General features: G+C 37.3%; 1 protein-coding gene and 2 non-coding genes across 3 annotated transcripts; all 3 read left to right on the forward strand.

Moving 5' to 3' along the window:
- Positions 1-8,516: 8,516 nt before the first annotated feature.
- LOC137734773 (UDP-glucuronate 4-epimerase 3) lies at positions 8,517-10,898 on the forward strand. Its single transcript, XM_068474059.1, has one exon. It carries the CDS (start codon positions 9,100-9,102, stop codon positions 10,414-10,416), a length of 1,317 nt encoding a protein of 438 aa, XP_068330160.1. The 5' UTR covers positions 8,517-9,099; the 3' UTR covers positions 10,417-10,898.
- A 9,506-nt stretch (positions 10,899-20,404) lies between these two features.
- LOC137735790 (U5 spliceosomal RNA) lies at positions 20,405-20,525 on the forward strand. Its single transcript, XR_011068698.1, has one exon. It is a non-coding gene; the product is annotated as a U5 spliceosomal RNA (small nuclear RNA).
- Positions 20,526-21,101: 576 nt separating this feature from the next.
- LOC137735791 (U5 spliceosomal RNA) lies at positions 21,102-21,220 on the forward strand. The gene has a single exon (XR_011068699.1). It is a non-coding gene; the product is annotated as a U5 spliceosomal RNA (small nuclear RNA).
- The last annotated feature ends 1,031 nt before the right edge of the window (positions 21,221-22,251 follow it).

The raw sequence follows: 22,251 nt of genomic DNA on the forward strand, positions 1-22,251 counted from the left end.
ACCTTCTTTTTTTTTTTTTTTTTTTTTTTGTCAAACTTTTAGATACAATCTTGTAACCCACATACAATATTTTCCTTAATTTAATTATGTGTGCAATTCCATAGATGTGAGGTCTTATACAAAAAGACCTCGATTTAATTAGTAGTAAAACCATTTATTATAATTGAAATATAATTTTATGAGGTTTCTGATGCGAGACAAGCTTCAACAATTTTTTCCTTTTAAGCATGTTTATGGGATGTTGGGTATATCTATTGAAGTTATTTCTTTGGATAAAAATATTGCTCGGGTTTATTGAGTAAATGGAGTTAGCATAATACATGTTAAAGAAGTTAGCTAAATCATAAGTAAAAACAAGTGGTGTGTTTTAACTTCGTCTACCACTCATTTTGTCACATAACAAAGAACCTAAGTCCTTCTCAAGATTTATTCTTTGCATAAATGAGTAATAAAGAAAAGAAGGAAAAAATTGTTGTTCCCTAGTGGCAGTGGGCAATGGCCAAGAGAGAAGCCGGATAAAAAGGGGTTGGAAAGACCAAAATAATTGTTATCTTTAAGGTTTTTTAGTCAAAATGATCCCTTAGATTAACATAAATCCTCACTTTAATCGTTATAATTTGAAATCAATAGAAGTGGTACATGAGTTTGTCTATCATCAATCATTTTGGTCATTTTGTGAAAAATTATATTAAATAATGACCAATGACAAAATACCCTAAATTTAATAAACAATATACCAAAATGATTTGACAAAAAATTGAAGGTATTTTTGTCATTTAACCTTAGTTAACGGAGATTTTTCACGGAATGACCAAAATGATTAATGATGGACAAACTCAAGGACCACTCCTATCAATTTCAAATCTCAGTGACTAAAATGAAGAGTTATGTCAATCTCGAAAACCATTTAAACTACAAAGCTTACCTTTTATGGTAAAAAATTTCAAAATGTAAAAGTTTGCATGACATGTATTATCATAAATGAAGAGCATGTTGCATGGAAAGTGGGGCACAAACATAGGTGTGATTTCTTCATTTTGGGTTGAGGGGGCACTGAGCTTTTTGGATCAAGTAATGCAGTTTGGGTTTGTATCCTCCAATAATATTAACTTTCACATGACACTTTTGCACCAACCCACATGATGCTGCTAGCCTTAGCCTGCCATAAATTGCACTTTAAGATACCAACAACACTTCTTGGAATGATGTTTTTGCCTTCATTTCACGTAAGTCTTTGCATTACTTAGTACTAATCACATTTGAGAGTGTCTCTCTCTTTTTATTTACGAGCAAATACTAGTCTAATATGTATATATAAATAAATCAGGGCCTGCTCTGTGTGCGACCGCACAAGGTCTCGGTTTTTAGGGGCTCTTGAATTTTAATAACCTTTGTAAGGTACTATATATAGAAAAAGTGTGAACATAATTGACAATGTTGTTTTAGCGGAGTTGTCAAGCGCTGATACTTCCAATTTATTGTATTGTTTTAACAAAGTTGTCAAGCGCTGGTACTTCCATTTTTTTTTCAGCTTTACTATCATTTTTTGTTTCACATTAGGAATGTGCAGGGTAACCATTTTGAGCCTTTTTTGAGCTATATTATTATTTTTTAAATATTTGTAGCTTAATTTCTTTCATTATAAAAGATAACGTTTGGTAATAAATCTATAATTAAGAATATTCATAATAAATTAAATTCCTTAAAACTCAGAATATATAATCTTTAAAATGCTTCCATATATGCCACCGTTTAATCGAATACATGTCATTCATTTATTCTTTTGGTCATTGTTTAAAGGTCATCTAATTTTTATTTGCTTTGAAAATCATTTAGTCATCCATATATCAAAAAGGAAATTATTGTACAACTTTGCTCACACCACTAAAGTGCCTCTCAATAATTACCGTTATATTAATTTACTTTAATTGACTTAAGGAACGGATCTCGAATTTTAAATAATCTAACGGCAATCAACCGGGGTGGGGGTTAGAATCTTCCTTGGGGGTGAGGAAAAATGCAATAAAAAATGAATGATTCATTATAAGATGCTATAAATATCATTGCCAGAGATTTGTTTAACTAGTTGATAATAAAGAGCAAGTGGTTTTGATTCAAATATTCATACGGTAATATGATATTGTTTGGGCCCAAAATATTATTGTTGGGCCGAGCAGCAGGATGTGCTCGGCCCAAGGTGATGATAAATACTATGGGCCGAATAATAAATCCCGGGCCAGCTGGCAGGGTCGGCCAAATCCTATCCTAAGTAGTCCGGATAAATAGAAAAGGTCGAGGAAGTCCTAGTGCAACCATTCTCGACCGGCAAGGAATGGAGTCCCGAAAAGAAGGAAAATTCAGAATCCCAGTAGGAGAAGGTTTGTTCGAGTTAGAGGCGAAAGGGGATAAGGACTCCCAATCCAAATCAGAATTGGTTTGAAGGAATGGGGCACTATAAATACAAGAAATCATGCAACAGAAAAGGTCTTCAAAATCAGCATACAATTGCCCTGCGCAAAACCTCTCAAACACCTTGAGATTTTTCCTTTTCTTTTCCTGCCGACACACCTTCAGTTTGGATAAACAGCACTGTGGAAGCACCCGGCGAGCATCTTCAGTTTGGATAAACAGCACTGCTGCCGCAGAATCAGCCGACCGAGAAGCACCTTCAATTTGGATAAACAGCACTGCGTCGAGGTCGACCGGTTATCTATCTAAGTCTCGGCCGAGAAGGGTTTTCGAACCTTTGTTGGCAAAGGTCACCTTGCTAGCCTTCTCGGCATAGTCAGGTGTTACGAATTGCATTGCTCGGCGTACTGGACGCCGAGTTATTTTATGATTGGATACTCGCAAGTAGGTTTCAGGGTTCGGCATTCCGACGGCCGAACTACGTTTACCATCAAGACATACATCACGTTTGAGTACCTGTGCCCATATAGTTTGGTCTCGATTCGACGTGCTTATACTCTTACGAATATAATCACAGTGACCGAATCGGGCTCCGACGATTTGTGAACTCCGCAGAATTAGTAGCCTTGTCTTCAGGCTGTAGAACCCAGAGACCGAGAGTGTTCCTTCCTCGGTCGCAATCGCAAGATAGAGAAGTCAACGACGCGCTCAAAGCGACATCAACAAATTTTACTCCTCGGCCAAGCTCGGCCGACGAGTTGGCACGCCCCGCATTCGACCGAATGACGTAGTTAGCTTGCTAGTTACTCGGCCTGCGCGCCACGTAGGTTTTGTAATTTTTAGAGTCAACAGATATATACATAGCCACCACACCATGCTTCATTTTTATTTATTTTCTTTTGCGTTTATGTCTATTTATACATAAGAAGAAAAAAATATAAAAGAAAACATAGCAACCAAAATTTAGACCATGTAAGGGCCTCCATTTGAGTCTCGCACAGAGCCTCCAGAATCTCAGAACTGGCCCTGACATAAACAACTCGTTATAAACATGAAAGAAAAAGATTATGCAATTGTATGGAATTGTAACTTGTGTCTTAAAAGAAATGTGTTCTTTTAAGTAAGAGCAAAGTGTTGTTCATACAATATAACACAAAAATGAAAATGATAACCCCTGATAAAGCTGAAATATGTACGTATATATCTTGAGATGCAGTTGTTTGTGCCTATTTCACTTCTGACGTGAAGCAGGAAAGTCCCTATCGCACGATCACGATAGAGAGGCTTCTTTGCCAGATCAATATGGAATTGCATAAAATCGATCACAATGTGGTTATGATGGAATTGTAAGCTCACCTACCACATGACACATAATGGAAAATTTAAAGAAATCTGTAAAGACTAGTTTGAAATACAAATTACAATCATTATGTATTTATATGGCACAGCATAATTATGAATTCATATAAAATACTTAAAGTGTTGGACACTTGTAATCGCATTGTAGGAATGTATTTTAATTTAAGGAACTTTAACGAAAAACTTCTCGTACTGTTTATTTTAATGAAAAATCACATTTTTACACTAAAAAGTAAATCCTGATACTATTCACTTTACGCTTTATTTTGTCTTTATCGTTAAAACTCAAAATTTTCAAGTCATTTTCATTAGTTTTTCTTTTTATTTAATTGTATATCAAGCCAACCCATGTTGCCTATATGAATTTCATTTTTAGTTTTTTATATTTATTTATTTTTGTATATGTTAAATAGAAATAGACTGGGACTTTTCTTTCTTTTTTTGTTGACTTTTTGACTTTTTTTTTAGGTTAATGACTTGATCAAAGATATCTAGAAGCTAAAACAATGTGACCACTCACCACATTGGCACATTATCATCACCAATTGCTTTCACTCTTAGGACAAATTTTGGTGTGTGATGTAAATATCGCATGACATGTCCATTGGGTTGCAAGTTTACTTAAATTATAATACATGAAATAAATTTTAAAAATTGTTATTAACATTGTAAAATTTTAATTGTGTACTCTAAACTTTTTATATCTTGAAAGAAAATACTTTTATGAGAAGTGCACAATTAGAGCATCTAGATATCAAAAATCCTACGTGAATTTCTTTTTGACAAAAAAAATATGGTTTTCTGGTTCCAATTAGATGCCAAAATTTTAACATGGATTAACATTCTCCAATTTAAAGGCAACATCAAAAAAAAAAAAGTTTCATTTTAATGTTGAACCCACATATTTCTTTATTTTCTTCTCTTATTAATATTTTATTATTAAATTCTGACCCACTTGATTTTATAAATAACCAAAAAGTATTTTAATTTAAAATCTTAGTTGAAAATGAGACTTTACAAATGAAATTCAACATCTGCATTAGAGATGTTCCTAAATTTTGGAGTTCTCTCATATGAGAAGTGCACAATTAGATTTTTAGAACATAAATAATAGTTGTCTAAAATTTAGACTTACAATTTTGTACTCAAGATTTAATAATTAACTAACATCTACACACATTACGTGTATGAACTCTTTTTATTTTTGTTTTTAAAATGAAAATGAAAGAGGATGAGAGAGAACACGGGTGGGAGTGGAAGCGAGAGGTTTTTGTTTTGTTTTATTTTTTTAATATTAGATATATGTTAACATCACTTATAGGTGAGATTTTAATAAAAAATAGTAAAATTTGGATCTGTAAAATTACATTATTACTAGCTCATTGTGAGGCTAAGTCCATCCTCTCTCCCTTAGTGTAAATAATATTGTTTGTTCAAAAAATAATAAAAAAAAGTAGTTTAGATAATTGAATAAAAAATATAGTTGGGGTCAATGTGAAGAAATTGAAATTGTCTACCTAAGGTGGAGAAACTAGAGTGTGACAGCCCGTCCCGGATTTTTCATACTGTAGGGGTGAAATGACGATTTTGCCCCTAGTATGTTTGTTTCGTTGTGTGGTCATTTTTGGGCTTTGGTTAGTGGAGTTTGGACCACACACACACCCCCACACTCACCCTCTCTCTACCCTATCCCGAGTCCCTCTCTCTCTCCCATTCCTATTCTTTTCGTACGGACACCACCCAAAACCCTTGAAAACTTCACAGATCGAGGAAACAAATTACATATTCGTGCTTGTGAGGTCCTTAGGAGTTCAACCATACCCATTTCAAGTAAGGATACCTTCGTTTCACGTCGAACTCGGGATCCCCCGATTTGGTCACTGTTCATGCACATGTTAATTCTTGTGTTTTTGGGAATTTCAAGCTTGTAGGAAGCTTGGTGAGGTCCTTAGGAGGCTCGGGGTGGTTCGTTTGAAGGTTTTGGACGTCGGGATCGTGAGTTACAAGTTTGGCCGGAGTTGGTGGTGTTTTCCCGGCGAGATTCTATGGGTTTTAGTGCTTGAAAGTGGTATGGATTTGTTCCTCTTGTTGTAAGCTTCATTTTGGTACCAATTTTGTGAAATTTGGTTGAAAAACGAGTGAGATACAAGCTTTTAAAAATTTCCCGGTTTTCCGGCACCGGCGACTGCGCCGGAGTTTGGCCGGAGAAGACGACGGAATATTCCATCAGTTTGGACGGAATATTCCTAACGGCGTTAACGGAATTCGTCAGAGTTAACGGAATATTCCTGACGGCGTTAACTGACGCCATCAGTGTGCCAGGCACGTGCCTACGCGTGGGTGACGCGTGTGGCCATGCCTTGGCTGGCGCGTGGGGGCGCGTGCGGCGTCAGAAAATTTTTCTAAAAATATGGGGATGTTCCTGAGGTTGAGTAGATCACGTTGGTGTATTCATACACCCCATTTGAGCATTGTATGAGAAGTTATTTCGTAAGGTTGGTTATGTGCTTTAAAATTAACGTTTTTATAGTTGTTTCACATATAGGTGAGACCTATCCCGAGGATGAGTTCGGTCACTCGAGGCAAGGGGGTTACAACCTTTCTACATACCAGTGAGTGGGCTTTTGGTTTTCCGTATATACCTATATACTTATGTTTTTCCCAGAAAGTGAAATGAAATGCTTATATGTTTATATGCCACGTATATTGTTTGCCCAGTTATTTATGCATTATTGTTGCATATTTATATATGTGTTGGTGCTGCGGACGCACATGTAAGTGATAGGTGAGTTATGGTTTATACTTATGTTCAGTAGTGATTTGAGATGCATAGAGAGCTCATAACCTGCACCCCCGGTGTTAGTGCTCCCGCCCAGAGTTGGGCACAGTCATTCACGTGATATTCACCTCCCACACCACACGCTCATCTTAGATCCAAGTTAGGTGCACAGTCCTGTCGTACAGACCACTTTAGGTGGTTCCGACTAGTAGGTGACCCGCAATTATTCGCCCAGCCTTCACGTGATCGTAGCACTTGAGCGTACTTATTATACACCCAGTCCTGTCGTACAAACCACTTTAGGTGGTTCCGACTAGTGTGCAGGTATAGTTAGTGAGATGGAGATTTAAGCTCTAGATTCAGCCGTACAGGTCACGTTAGGTAACTCCGGCTGACAGATTACATGGCATTATTTGGCATTACCTGAGTACTTGCATTTTATATCGAGGCATTTGGCATGGCATATTTCCGAGCATGATTTATATATATGTATATATTCTATTTTTCTAGGAAGTATACAGGTTTTACGGTGAAGGGTTAGAACTTTGTTTATGAAATGGTTTTTGAAAAGCTTTGTTTTTGCCCACTCACACTTTCTGTTTTGCACCCCTCCAGGTTCTAGTTGGCTAGCACTTGTGGTGGCTCCCCAGAGGATTTTCCCGGCATATCTGACAGATTATCACCAGTGTAGGACCACCTTTGGGTGTGTTTGTTTAGTGTTGTTTCTCCCGAACTGCATTAGGTCTTCCGTGCTCTGAACTTTGTTTTTCACACTTACGCTTGCACATGTATGTTCTTACTTTATGTATAGCTGGCTTTTATTTATTCATACTTTTATTATTATTATTTTTAGCTTCCGCACTGTGCAGATGGTTACGTCACTTCCAGGTGACGGCCAGCATGCCCTGATCTCGGTCGGGGTGTGTCATAGAGTGAGAAACACCCATGATCCTACATGGTCATTAATTAAGGAGCATGCCCGCATAATTTAATTATTGATGTGATTAATTGCAGATTAGTCTATGTAATTATTATAATGTGTCCTAATCATCACCATTATTATATTATAACTCTCTCTTTATGAAAAAATTGCAATCCACCATCCCAACATTTTTCTCGTATTTTAAGTTTTTAATCAGAAATATAATTTTCGTACATTTTTTTTCTTCATCATACTAATGTTTAATGTTGTACTTAAAAAAATTTCATACAAGCGACAATGTGAGATGTCAATTGCAATAATAAACTTTCATTCAAGTTTATTCAATTCAAATACAAAAAAGTAAATATAGGTGTTAATAGAAATAGTATACATAAATCACTTCTTTTAAAATATTAAAAATTCATTTTTTCTTTTTTTTTTTGTATAGAATGTTCCTGAAGGTGCTTACGTCAAAAAGAAAAACTAAAACTAAAACTAAAAACTAGTTACTTTCTTTTTTAATTTCTTTTTTTTTTTTTTTTTTTAAGGAAGACACCTGGTGGCACGTCACACTTATTCACCTCTTCTGAACCCGAAGATACTATAAGGAATTTCACCCTACCTGTGGCCACAGTAAAAAAAAAACTCACTAGCTCGGAGTATTGAACACGAGACATTTGACAATTTTTGTTTATTGGGGAGCCACAATCCGGATCCTTACCAATAAGCCATTTGCTGTAATTTTTTTAATTTCTTTTTAGTTTGGGAGCTAAATTAATTTCTTTTTACTCAATGAGTCAAACTCTCCAACAAACAAACCACATCCCCACACTCCTTAAAGCCTTAAACGTTTATATTATAACTCCAACCCAAATATAGATACAACTCCCCCATAAAATATCCCAAAAATAAATATCCCAAAATAAATCCCAAAAATTTAGAGGGGTTCCCAACCAATCAAATGTTAAAACTTCCACCCTGAAATTTGGAATTCTCGTTTCCCCATTAAACAAATCTTTTAATTTTTGACAGCCTACAAAAAAAAAAAAAAACACAAAAACAAAAACAAAAACCAAAATCTCTGAATTTTCTTTCTTTTGATCAACCAAAACTGTCAACCGAAAAATGAAACCAAAACCAGCTATCTTTGAAGAAAACCACCATCAGATAAACTGATTTTAATTAAGTTTAAACAGTTTCTTTGTCTTGTTTGATCTTCATTAAATATTGCAGTTCCTTGACCTCTGATCTCCATCAATCTCTCTCTCCTCTTCTTCCTCTCTTTCTCTCTCTAAACAGTGATTAATCACAGATCATTAACCCAAATCAAAAGCTTTCAACTTTGCATTTACTCTTTCTGCATAAAAGAAGAGAAACTGCTGCCACCAACAACCCATCTCTCCAAGAAACCAGAAGATTCCCCCACCACCTAACCAGAACATGGATAGGAGCTAAAAGGAGCTCACTTTTTCTTATCTGCAACCACCGCTACCACCGCCGCCGCCGCCTTTTTCTGAGGAAATCTCGAGGAACCCAGTTCGTAAAACCCTAAACCGGACCCGAATCCCAAGCTTTCCGGCCGAAATTCAGCAACCCGAGACCTGGGTTTTGTTCACATTCGCCATTGAAGATGACCCAGCTCAAGCAAATGTCCCACCTCGACATCAGTCCGCCAACGCCCGGCAAGTTCAAGATGGACAAGTCGCCCTACATTCACCGCCTCCGCGGGCACGGTTCTCTCGCCAAGCTCACATTCTGGTCCTTCGTTTTCCTCGGCTTGATCTTGATCTTCTTCTTCCACTCCCCGTCCCCTAATTCTCTGCCGTCCGATCCCTCCCGCCGCTCTCTCAGAACCTACAATTGGGGCGGACCCGCCTGGGAAAAACGGGTCAGGTCCTCCGCCAAAGTCCGGTCTCGCCACGGAATCTCCGTCCTCGTCACCGGTGCTGCCGGCTTCGTCGGGACCCACGTGTCGGCGGCGCTTAAACGCCGCGGAGATGGGGTCCTTGGTCTGGACTGCTTTAATGACTACTACGACCCTTCGTTGAAGAGGGCTCGGCAGGCGCTTTTGGAGCGGAGTGGGGTGTTCATTGTGGAAGGCGACATAAACGACGCCCCTTTGCTGAGCAAGCTCTTCGAGGTGGTGGCGTTCACCCATGTGATGCATTTGGCTGCCCAAGCTGGTGTGAGGTATGCCATGGAAAACCCAGGCTCATATGTTCATAGTAATATAGCTGGTCTTGTTAATCTTCTTGAAGTTTGTAAAAATGCAAATCCACAACCTGCAATTGTTTGGGCAAGTTCTAGTTCTGTTTATGGATTAAATACTAAGGTACCCTTTTCGGAAAGAGACCGGACTGACCAGCCGGCTAGTCTCTATGCCGCCACCAAGAAAGCCGGTGAGGAAATTGCACACACTTACAACCATATCTATGGCCTTTCCCTTACCGGGTTGCGGTTCTTTACTGTTTATGGCCCTTGGGGAAGGCCTGATATGGCATACTTCTTTTTCACGAGGGATATATTGAAGGGGAAGACCATTCCAATCTTTGAGGGGGCTAATCATGGAACCGTTGCAAGGGATTTTACCTACATTGATGATATTGTGAAGGGATGCTTGGCGTCATTAGATACCGCTGAGAAGAGTACTGGGAGTGGAGGAAAGAAGAAGGGGCCTGCCCAATTGCGGGTTTTCAATTTGGGGAATACATCGCCAGTGCCAGTTACGGATCTTGTGACCATTTTGGAGAGGCTTTTGAAGGTGAAGGCTAAGAGAAATATAATGAAGTTGCCACGTAATGGGGATGTTCAGTTTACACACGCAAACATTAGTTCGGCTCAGAGGGAACTTGGATATAAGCCTACAACTGATCTGCAGACAGGGCTGAAGAAATTCGTTCGGTGGTACCTCAGTTACTATTCTGGTGGGAAGAAGGCTTCTGGGTGACAAAATTCTTTTGATTGTGCGGTAGACCCCTTCGAATTCTTGTTCATTATAATTCTTACGATTGTTTTTTTAACATTTCTGTCATTTCCCGGTACGTTTTTCCATATATCATAACGATGTAATGCCATATGAGGAGGAACCTTGTGAACTATGGTGAAGAAGTTTTGTGGTTTAGGGACATTGTTTTCTAAGCACTCCCATGCTGTATTGAGCGAAATCGAGGACCATCTCTTTCTTTTTTTCTTGGAATGTAATTGTTGGAGCTACGGCGTTGTAGAATTCATGACTGATAGAACATATGCTAATTGGTGAACGTGTATCATTGCCTAGCAATCAATAAAATAGCACATGATAGTTTGGGTCCTTAATACTATATGAAGTGAATTACAGTATTTTTGTGTAATACGTTATTTGTTTTTCATACAATGCATTTTCTTGTAATTGATGTCCATCGATTCCTATGCTGCTGTTTTATGGTTAATTTTGCAGCTGACTTTGTCGTCCTGCACCGACCTTTAGAACGTGCTTAAGTATGTCATGTAGCTCAACTTCAAGACTAATCCTTAATGACAGATCATTCTTGCATATCAGGTTTGCATTTCGGTTTTCCTTTACTCTCTGGTTTATATTGTCATTAATACACACAATATTTGGGGTGCAAAAATTATATGTTCTACTAAGCTTTGTACTCTAGATCACGAATTTGCGGTGCTCATTTACTGTGTTCCTCGTTTATGACATAGGTAGCAAAAGAACTTTTAATTGTTACTTTGAGTTAGAATTGGATCTCTCTGGCATTTGGTTCTCTCCCGTTTAGGGTTCTTATTAACTTTTTGGTTTTCTTCTTTTGTTGAAAGACGATGAATATAGAAGTACATAAAAAAGTGGAAAGTGAAAACTTCTATTCATTTATTTATATATCTTCCTTCTGTTGTCAATTTCTTTTGTTACAGACTTTACCCTTCTTCTTTTTGCAAACCATTCCATACAAGGATCCAATCAAACAAGTATCCAAAGTCCAAACTACAAGTCTTTCATTAGTTTGTACTAATGATAAACCCTAATGCTAACTGCAATAAATGCAGTTGCTGATAAAACCCTAACAGTATAATAATCATGCATACAAACCGGAACTTGCAGTCATGGTTCTTCTCTTCTCTTGTACGCACAGCAAGGGAGTTTATGGTTGTCACTTGTCAATGAGACAACCATGCACAAAATGAACAACCTATGTTTGTACCGAGAAGAGAGACCAATCCCACTTTCATTTTGGTAACCATCTCAGCCCATCAACGAGGCAATTACCTACATTTTTCATTTAGCCAACTGCTACATTAGTTCAATTGTGACTTAATGACATTTTCCCTCCAATATGGTTAACGTTGTCCGGATATAAAACCCTTAGAAGTCTAACTCTATGTATAGCTCATTTACTAAGCTTGGCTGCAGTCCATAGTTTGATGAACTCACATGAATTCTTACACGTTTTGCTCCTTCGGCTGATTTTGAAAGACCTGTTGGCAGTATACGTATGTTAAAACTTAAAACTACCTCAAGTAACTCTTTCATCTTTTTTATCCACATTTCCTTGTTTGTGCATGATATGGTTTTGGAAAACTGTATGTTGTCTTTGTTTAGTAAGTGAATTATGACAAAGATGATAATTCCGTTGTCCAAATACAGGGCTGGGCATTTTTTTTCTTTTCAGTAACATGGTTTGTACATTGCTGGCATGCAAGTAGGGTAAGTATAGATTCGTAGACTCGTAGTGTTTGCAAATGCAGAATGAATAACAGCAGTGCTCTGGCAGAAAATAGTTCCAGAAGACGGCAAGAATACGCTCGACTCTTTGTTATACTTTCTTTACATGCTAGGGACGAAAGCATTGTATTATAAGCTAGTAGTTTGTGTGCGAATAAGTTGCAGGAACACTGAATCATTAGGATTGTTTTGCAAGAAGTTGGAGAAAGGTTATTTCCCAAAAGTACTTGACTGTGACAATGGAGTCATGATCATCATGTTCTCTGAAATGTACACAAAAACGAAACCAAATTAGAAGGAACTTCCAAACTATGCTTAACAAGTTGTGTGTTTCCAAGTGCACCAAGTGATGCCGGTTCTGCAAGAAACCCTTCAATATCTATAGAAGAAAGAATCAAAGAGCACCAATATGAAATCTGGGTGTCCGAGCTAAAATGATTCCTTATCCTGACAAATTTATTTAAAGTACTCAAAAACTTAACAGAAGTAACCCTCGTCCAATTTCCTCACAGCAATCAATTTTTGTCCTGTAAAACTGTTTGGGCCCAAATTAGTGGATTAGGGCCGAGTAAGTAGTTAGACAGACTTGTTTGAATTAATGAAAGACACTTGAAAGATCAGGATGGCGTAGGAATATTGGTAACATTCTAAGAGCAACTCCAGCGTTGGAGCCCTCCCCCCAGGCTATGCACTATTCAATCCATCTGATGAACAGTAACTGCCCTTAATGAACAGTAATAGCCCTGGCAATAGCATTTGCATCTCTACCGTTACACTTCAATAGCTCTAGCAATAGGCAATAAAATATTAGTATTTTTTTTATTTATAAAATAATACAAAATAATTTTAATTGTAATATCAGATAAGATTTTTAATTGTTCTCATTGCGTCACGTGTCATTATACGAAGTATTATTAAATAATACAAAATAATTTTATTTGTAATTTCGGATAAGATTTTTAATCGTTGTCGTTGCGCCACATGGATTTCCGATAAATTTTTTAATCTTACTCGTTATGCCACGTGTCATTATCCGAAAATACAATTATTGGTGATGGATTTCTAATAAGATTATTAACCAATAACGTCGCGCCACATGTCATAATCTGTTTACAATCTTTGAGGATAGATTTCCATCAGATTTTTAACGAATGACGGCATGCCATGTGGCATTATGTACAACCTAATCCTTTCTGAATCCTCCATATAATCCACCATCCATCCTCACAAATCTCACACCAATTTTCTCAAGATCTCTATCATTATTCATAGTTTCTGCTTCATTCTTCACAAAAATCTGTATCATTATTCATAGTTTCTGCTTCTTTCTTACAATGTCTTCTTCTTCCTCAAGGATGATGTGGGAACTCAATCAAGAAGACGAAGAATTGTTTAACCAATCAGAAGCAATGTTCAATCACCAGGGGGCAAAAAATGAGAGGGAAGAGGATGAGGAGCGTAGAAGGAGAGATGACGAAGTAAGAATGGGCAGAGCCTCACATTCCCGTCGAGTCATCCAAGATGTGGCTCAAATCTGCAGGCCCAGCCGTTCCGGAAACCTTGATAGAAGCAGGCAACAACGAGGTATGGAACTCTTGAATGATTATTTTGTCCCTAATAGTGCATTCCCTGATACGTACTTTAGACGTCGTTTTAGAATGGAACGACATTTGTTCAACAAAATCATGATTGCTATTTGCAACCATGATTCTTACTTTGTGCAAAAGAATGATGCTTTTCGTGCTATGGGTCTACTGCCTGAGCAAAAAATTACTGCTGCCTTGCGGATGCTTGCATATAGATCATTTGCAAACCAAGTGGATGAGATAACGAGGATGGGGAAATCAACCATTCTTGAGTCCCTGATGAGGTTTTGCGGAGCAATCGACTCTATCTACACCACTGAGTACCTCCGCAAACCTACAAACATGGACTTGGAACGGCTATTGAAGAAGACCGAGATGCATGGTTTTCCTAGGATGATTGAAAGCATTGATTGTATGCACTGGACGTGGAAAAACTGTCCAAGTGCATAGCAAGGCGCTTATGGGGACAGAAAATGAGCAAAAAGTATCATTCTGGAGGCGGTGGCATCTTTTGATACATGGATTTGGCACACCTTTTTCGGGGTCCCGGGAGCTCAAAATGACATCAACGTCCTTGCCCAATCCCCAGTGTTCAACGATGTCCTGCAAGGAAAGGCACCAAAAGTCACGTATGAGGTCAACGGTCGTATGTACGACGGGCCATACTACCTAGCTAACGGCATTTACCCGCGATAGTCAACATTTGTCAAAACAGTGCCACGTCCGCGAAGTGCAAAGAAAAAACACTTTGCAAGCTGTCAAAAGGGGTGCAGGAAGGATGTGTAGCGTTGTTTCGGTATCCTCCAAGCTCGTTGGGCGATCGTTAGGGGTGCTGCCAGATTGTTTGATGTAGAGTCGCTTCGATCCATCATGATGACGTGTATCATTCTTCACAACATGATTGTGGAAGATGAGTACGATTATGAAGCCGTTAATGAATATGAGCCAGACACGATGAACAATTCAAGAACACGTATAGATTGTGCTCATGACGCCACCGATGAGCCCGTGCAACATGAGCCATTAGAAAGGGATGGACGTTACAATGAAAGGGGCTCATTCAACGATATACTGCATTTCAAATGCCAGACATGCACAATGCCCGGCAAATTGACTTGATAGAGCACCAGTGGGCATTGAAACAAGCTGAAGATAATTAAGTTCATTTAGTGTGTTTTTTTTAATTTGGTATGTTTATGTTATTTTATTTGGTGTGTTTTATTATTTGGTATGTTTATGTAATTTTTTTTAGTGAGTTTTTTATTATTCGGTATGCTTATGTAATTTTATTTGGTGTGTTTTTGTCATTTCAATAAATATTCTCTTAGTATAAATAACTTACCAAATTAATTTGAATAAATATTCAATAAATTGGAAACAACATAAATAATACAAACAATAAATAATAAATTACAACCCAAAGTGATTGGAAAATTATGGGCTCCGATTACAAAAACTACTCTATTCATCATCACTTAACCAATTTGTGGTGCTAGGATGATCTTCTCTTGTGGTGCTAGGACCATCTTGGCTTGCTCTCGCTTCTCTTGCACGCCTCTTTCGCACCACGTCCGCTTTCTCTGACTTCCAAAAAAATTTAGAATTTGGAGACTTCCCTTCTAAAGGCGTGTTCATAATCTCACGATCTCATTGAGCCCGTTTTTCTTCTCTAACATGTTCCTTTTCTTGCCTAAGTAGCTTTCTTTCTCTCTCATTAGCCTGAAATTCTCTCTCAATAGCTGCAGTTTTTGCGTCCTCTCTAGCCTTATCAGCCTCATATTTCGCCAGTTCCCTCGCCAAAGTCAATTCACCTTGGCGAGTAAGTTCTTCCATCAACTTTGCATAATCATTCTTCAAAGCACTCCCTTTTCTCTTTGAAGCCTTCTACCTTGAGGCCTAATTGGATAACGGGTCAAACCTGACGCTTGTTCAGGGAGGGGCGTTTCGGGCACTTCTTCTGCATCATCTTTATGAACATGCGAGACATGATCGGGTGTAGAGTGTAGAGGGGTGCTGTTCATGTGCACTTCTGGACCGACTGGCACAACTCTAAATTTAGGACAATCTTTGACAATATTCCAACATTCCCACCGGTTGAATGATTTATTTTTGCTTTTGGTTTTGGCAGCGTACCAAGCTTGTGCTTGAAGTTCCTGCACAATGCGGGAGAAGAAATAATTATAATGAAAATGAGTAACAAATAAATAATACAAACAATAAATAATAAATTATGTAGGTAACAAATAAATAATACAAACAAATAATTATAATGTAAGTACGTAACAAATAAATAATACAAACAAATAATTAAAATGTAAGTATGTAACAAATAAATAATACAAACAAATAATTATAATGTAAATTTGGGTATCAAATAAATAATATATTGTTACCTGATCCGAGTAATTTTCCCCACTTCGAATATTACTACTAGCTTGTGCCAAGGCGTCTCTCCACGTACTAAACGATTGGCTAAGTAATTTCCAACGACTGGACATCGATTCTTTGGTTCTTTTCCCACCAATTTTCTCAAGATAATTGGTATGAATAAGACTCCACATTTCTCGCAACTGCATCTCATTACCCGTAAGCGAACTATGAGTAACTTCAACCCAGCTAGTACACAACGCAACATCTTCAAGAAGCGACCAATTCGTACATGCACCAGTGGTCATTTTGTTGAAAAAAAAATGGATTGAAACTTTGAGACAAAGAAAGGAATGTGATTGAAAGTAGTTGAGAAAATATGAAATTGTTGTGTAAGGTAGATGATAATGAGAAGGTATTTATAGAAAAGTAAAAACAATTTTTTTAAAAAAAAAATTCAGATTTTTTTTTTGAATTTTTTACAATTTTTTGCAATTTTTTTTTTAATTTTTATTCAACTAATTAATCTCTGCCATTGGATATAAAAAAATTTGAATTCCAACACTCCAAATTGTGCCACGTGTCACAACGGTAACTTTTCTTAATTTTAAAACTATTTTTTCTTTTATTTTTTTATTTATAAAGCATATTAATATCCACCATTGATCTTAGATCGAACGGTGGATATTAAATAAGACTTTTTTTTTTTACCGTTGAGATCGAACGGACCATGGGAAGCCACGTGGCTTCCCGACGGTCACTAAAAAAGCAATTTCTTTTTCTGATTTCTTGTCGGCGACGCGCCCCCATGCGCGAGTGGGGTGCACGCGCCTGACAGAAAAAAAAAATTTTAAAAGGCCTGACACCAGGCTGACGTCAGCGCTGGTGTCACAGGGCCTCAGGCTCTCGGGCTGGCAATTCTCCACGGGCCCGGAGCTCGGGCCTCCACCTCCACTCGGGCTCTCCAACACTGGAGCCAATCCACCGGGCCTCGAGCCCCTTTTCTCACCCCCGTCCCCCGAGCAACTGCCCACGCTGGGCTTGCTCTAAGGGTCTGGTTAAAACAAGGAGCGCATGTTTGACACGGCCACCACCACATTCATTCACTCACCAACCCAGCTCGTCTTCGAGTTGTCACGTCCCATATTCAACCGAATGACGTAATTAGCTCATTAGCTATTCGGTCTACACACCACGTAGGCTAAGTAGGTTTTAAGGTCAACAAAAACATAATAATTCTACGCAAAATAGATTTTGAAAGTTATGATAGGAAATAAAAAAACACAGCGTAAGATTCCTCAATGTGAACCTTACAAACTAGAAAGGGACACCTATATCTTCAACTGCTGAAACCATCCACAATGTTCCTCGCAAAATGCTCTACAATTCTTGTCCTCTCCTAATTTTCTGAGAACAACAGTACGTAGAAATTTCGCGGATACAAAGCAAAACAAATATCATGCTTTAAAGTCCTAAAGAATCAACAAGGATGGGGACACTTCCTGAGTGTAGAAGCATGAGAGGGCCATGACGTTGAGATAATGCTTGAAACAAGTGATGAGGGTACAACCCTAGTTGGTGCAAGTTTCCAATGATAGGGAGCTTGGGTGGAGAAGGCAGTGACGGGGTTTTGTTTGTGTAAGGGAATTTTGCACTCAAATTAGCGAGTAATTGTAGCAAAGTGTAATATTGACAAATTACAGTAAGGTCTTTGCCACATTATGAAATAGTTGTGAAAAGAGTAATTATTACATTTTAGGGAGAGTCTCAATTGGGGCTCTCAGCAACATAAAGCATCGAGTTTTGTCTTCAGAAACTCAAGACTCTTTTGTATATATTGGTGGAAATGCAGAGATGGGTGCTCTTTGCTGCTGCCCTTGCGTTGAGGAATTCCAAGAATATGCGCTTTCGAGCAATTCATAGGCATTGCTTATCTCTGAGATACTTCTTCCACCAGCTGGGTAGGTATAAAAGGCATGATCAACTCAATACTTTGTCGGTTCTTCCGTTCAGGAACTCTCCTAGGAAATTTACGTAGTTTTCTATTATCGGATGCGTTTGGTTATATAAATGTTTTAGATTTATTTTCTGAAAAGGAAAGGGCAGTGGACCATAAATTGGCATGTCAATTGGAAACTGAGGAGCCTGATGCAACTAAACAAATTTGTCTACATTACTTCTAAAAATTTGAAATGTTAATGATGGCTACAAAGTAAACTGTTCGAAATCATCTATCAGTTTTAAGTTTGGGCCAACTTACTTGAATAGAAAGACATTTTCAAGGTTATTGTTAAATGAAAATGTTCTGTTTCTTATGCGTATTAGAAAGAAAAAAAAAATCATGTTTCATTCTGAGTTCATGTTTTTCCCCAGTATGTCTAGAAGTATGAATTTTCCTTTTTGTTGACCTTTTTAGTCGGTGCTCATATTCTTTCTTACGCGTAGTAAATATGCCTTGTGCTTCTGTATTTTTTGTTTTTAATGAGGCTTGATTCAAATATGCATCAAATTGATTGATTATACTGCTGTGTTCTCTCTCTGTAATTTCTTTTTTTCAATTTACAACACTTTTAAACATTGAAGAAAACCTAGGATTCTGTTGTTGTTTTTTTTTTTTTTTTTTTTTTTTTTTTTGTTGTTGTGTCAAAAAACCAAGGATTATAGTAAGGTTTTCAATTTACAAATGGTTTTTCTGTTCGGATTTTCTTTTTTTGAGTTTTGTGTATGAATTTGTAGCATGATCTTCCACTGCATCATCCAAATTTTGCATTTGTAAATTGTCAAAGAAAAACAAAGTATGAGGAAATTATAGGAGATTGTGTCGGCTTTGGCCATGAAGGGTATCAGCAGGTTGTTCCCCAATACAGGTGATTAATCATTTTTCAGTATGTGTTCTGTTGGGATGAGAAAGTGAATGAAAAAGATGATTTTTTTTATTTGTTGGTTGATTTGTGTATGGACTATGTATTCGATTTTTTTTTTTTTTTTTTTTTGGGGGATTTTGTGTTTTGTGTAGAACCAGCAATGCAAGAGCAGGATCTGATCAGTCACGCCCGAAAAGAGGTTTTTTTCTCAAATCTCATTCGTTAGTTTGATTATTAATGTACTTTGGAAGGCTCTTCAATATGATTTTCTAATTTCTCCTTTCCAGCATTCTCTTTTTGGTTTTTGGAGTATGTATGTGATTTATGTTTGATTATAGAATAAAAATTAATAAACACGAGATGCAGCAATTAATTTGCATCCTTATGACAACACATGTATGAGAGTGCATTCAATTTCAATGTGTGTACGTGTGACAGCATGTGCCTGCTTGCTGCTGCTGGGTATGCTTGTTGTTGTTTCTCGCGCTATTAATTTTTTTTGTGTGTTGATTTGATTAACAATTCAAGCGTATCTTTATTTTGTTGGTGTGTGTTGGTTCGCAACCAGTTTTATATATTGGTTTTTTTATTTGGATTTATAGCACTGAGGGTATAGGGGAACGGTGAAGCGGTTTGTATGGGCTCATGTATCTTAAACATGTAGTGAGAAGTGAGGATTTTGTTTTAGTGTTTTAGACAATCTGAAGGAATATGTGGATACTATGATTTGGGGTTGCTTTCTTAAACCATGATAAAGCAGTCCAAGTAATTTTAACATAGATATCATTTTTTATGTAATGCATGAGTATATGAAATGTTAAGACGATAATATATCATGTGATTTAAAATTCAAAGAGAGACAATGAACCATGTTTGATATTTTGTTTGTCTTGATTCGTTTAAATTTGGGCGTTTTTCAGTTGGATTCATGGGTTTTGTTTAAGATATCATTTGTGGTTTATGAATGGTTTGCCAATGCAAAAGTTTTCATCTTTTCTTTGTTGGATTCATGGGGTTTTCTTAAGCTTTCAAGTTTTTAGTTTTTATCAAGAAATTATGGGTTTCATTTATTTTTTAAACTAGACACTTTTTTGTTAAGATTTTCTTTATACTTCAGTAAATGATTGCTTCTTTACCTGTAAATTTTCAGGTTGTACCCGCAGCGAAGCGCATGCATTTTTTCTAGTAGCTCCTAATTATTGAGGTCCCCAAAAAATTTCGTCCTCCTATGTTATATTTTTCATCCTCTAACTTGGTTAGTAGTAAGATGTGGTTGTTAATCTTGATGCCCTTTATCACGTGATGTGATTAAATGGAGAAATGCGACTACCCAAGATATCAACTTAGAAAAACGTCATTAATTAACAAGAAATCCCACATCGGAAGAGGCAAACCAGAGTCCCTGCTAGAATGCGTTGTGCGGTGTGCATAGAGCGGACTATTCTTTCGCCTTTTACTAAAGAATACCATGTGCGTGCACATTTAGTGGCGTACGCAAATTTTGTGAAGGGATTTCTCTCACAAGAGAACCCTACAATGTACTTCAACCTTATGGTTCTCTAATCTCTATGCGCAAGCTTTCGATTCAATCAGGCCTTAAAAGTACTATATTTACACATTAACTACGTTCCAGGTTCAAAGAGGTCCCTGCCTTCTGTGAGGCCGTGATTCTATTTCCTCGAATTAAACATGACACGCAAAACTCAATCATTCTTTACCAAGCAGCATGTTGTAGCCTTGGAAGAGATTCATAGCTTGTTTGAGGTTGTTTTTGGGAATGCCAAAAGTACTTTCGGACGATCATTCCTGATGTTGGAATCATTTCCTTTTTAAAAGAAAATCATAAAAGTGAAAATAGTTAAAATAGTTTTGATTTTTTTATTTTGTTTTGTCACTTCGCGTTTCGTTCTTTATACATTCATTTACATCTCTCTCAGCATCTCACTCTTCTTCGTCCCTCATTTTCTTTTTGTATTTCTCTTCTTAACACAAGCACACAATATAAATTGCTGCTTGTTTCTCAAAACCTCACATGGAACAGAAGTAAAACCATCACGATCGACACAGCTATTAAAAACAGAGAAAATGGAGCATTTGGGATCCACACAGCCACGAGGTGAGCACAGAGCGAACTACTCCTTCACCTTTTACTAAAGAATACCGTGTGCTAGCTGCAATTAGTAGCATGCACCAATTTTTTTAGGAGTTTCTCTTCGTAGAGGAGCCCCTAAAGAATAGTTTTCAAGAATTTAAAAATATTTTTTACTTGCAATAAATGGAGCCTAGAGTCTAAGTTCAATTTAGATAATTTGTAAAATTCAATTTCAGCAAGACAAACCTCTTCCGAAGGCAAGTCATTGTGATGGTATTTCAAACTGATATTATGGGTGCACTACCGATTTGTGATACTGCCATTACCTGGTGTACGTATGTCTCCCTTTTATAAAGAATTAATTCAGGTTTATTTTAGCAGTGTGGGATGGTCAATGGGTACCCATGGATACTCCATACATCACCATTATCACAATAACAAGCACAAACTCCACTCACCACCACTAATAACACATAGTTTACACTTAAATGGACCTCCATTTAAGGTTCTAAAAGACGCTAGGGCCTAGCGCCTAGGCGAGCTAGACGGATTTAAGTAAATCTGTTATATTTCGTGTAAATAAGTGTCTGTTTATACTTAAAATATATATAATTACATCATAAATTACAAGATAGAATGACATATATATATATATATATTATGAAGTATTGAAACATAATGAAAAATGGGGAACAAACATATGATTTGTGTTCATTTTAGTATTCAACAAGTTTCTTACAATTTATATAAAAAATAATAATGCAAAATGAAAGTTACATATTTACTGTCTAGGCATGTCTGGGCAGGTTAGGCGGGTGCTTAGGTGGCCTTAGTAGGTTTAGGCGCCATTTCTAAATTTTCAAACGCCTAGGCATTAATCGGAGCAATGGCCAACCGCCTAGCTCCTAGGCGGGGATTTTTAGAACAGTGCCTCCATTTAACTAAATGGGTACCAGTTGACAATCCCATCAAACCCTAAATCTGGACTCTAGATGATTTCCAAATTTACTAGCAATGGTTCTAACTTCATTCCACTTTCATTAGATACGCCAGTCATATGCCCACACGTTATATGTGTAATTAAATTTGTCTATTATTTGTTCTGAAAATATTTATATCACTTAAAAAAATAAAAATAAATAAAAAAAATTTTTCTAAACGAAAT

This window comes from Pyrus communis, chromosome 5 (genome assembly GCF_963583255.1).
Source record: "Pyrus communis chromosome 5, drPyrComm1.1, whole genome shotgun sequence".
In the NCBI taxonomy this organism is placed as follows: Eukaryota; Viridiplantae; Streptophyta; class Magnoliopsida; order Rosales; family Rosaceae; genus Pyrus; species Pyrus communis.

What these genes read in the sequence shown, in the direction of transcription:
- LOC137734773 (XM_068474059.1), top strand. Translation starts at nt 9,100, where the DNA reads ATGACCCAGCTCAAGCAAATGTCCCACCTCGACATCAGTCCGCCAACG.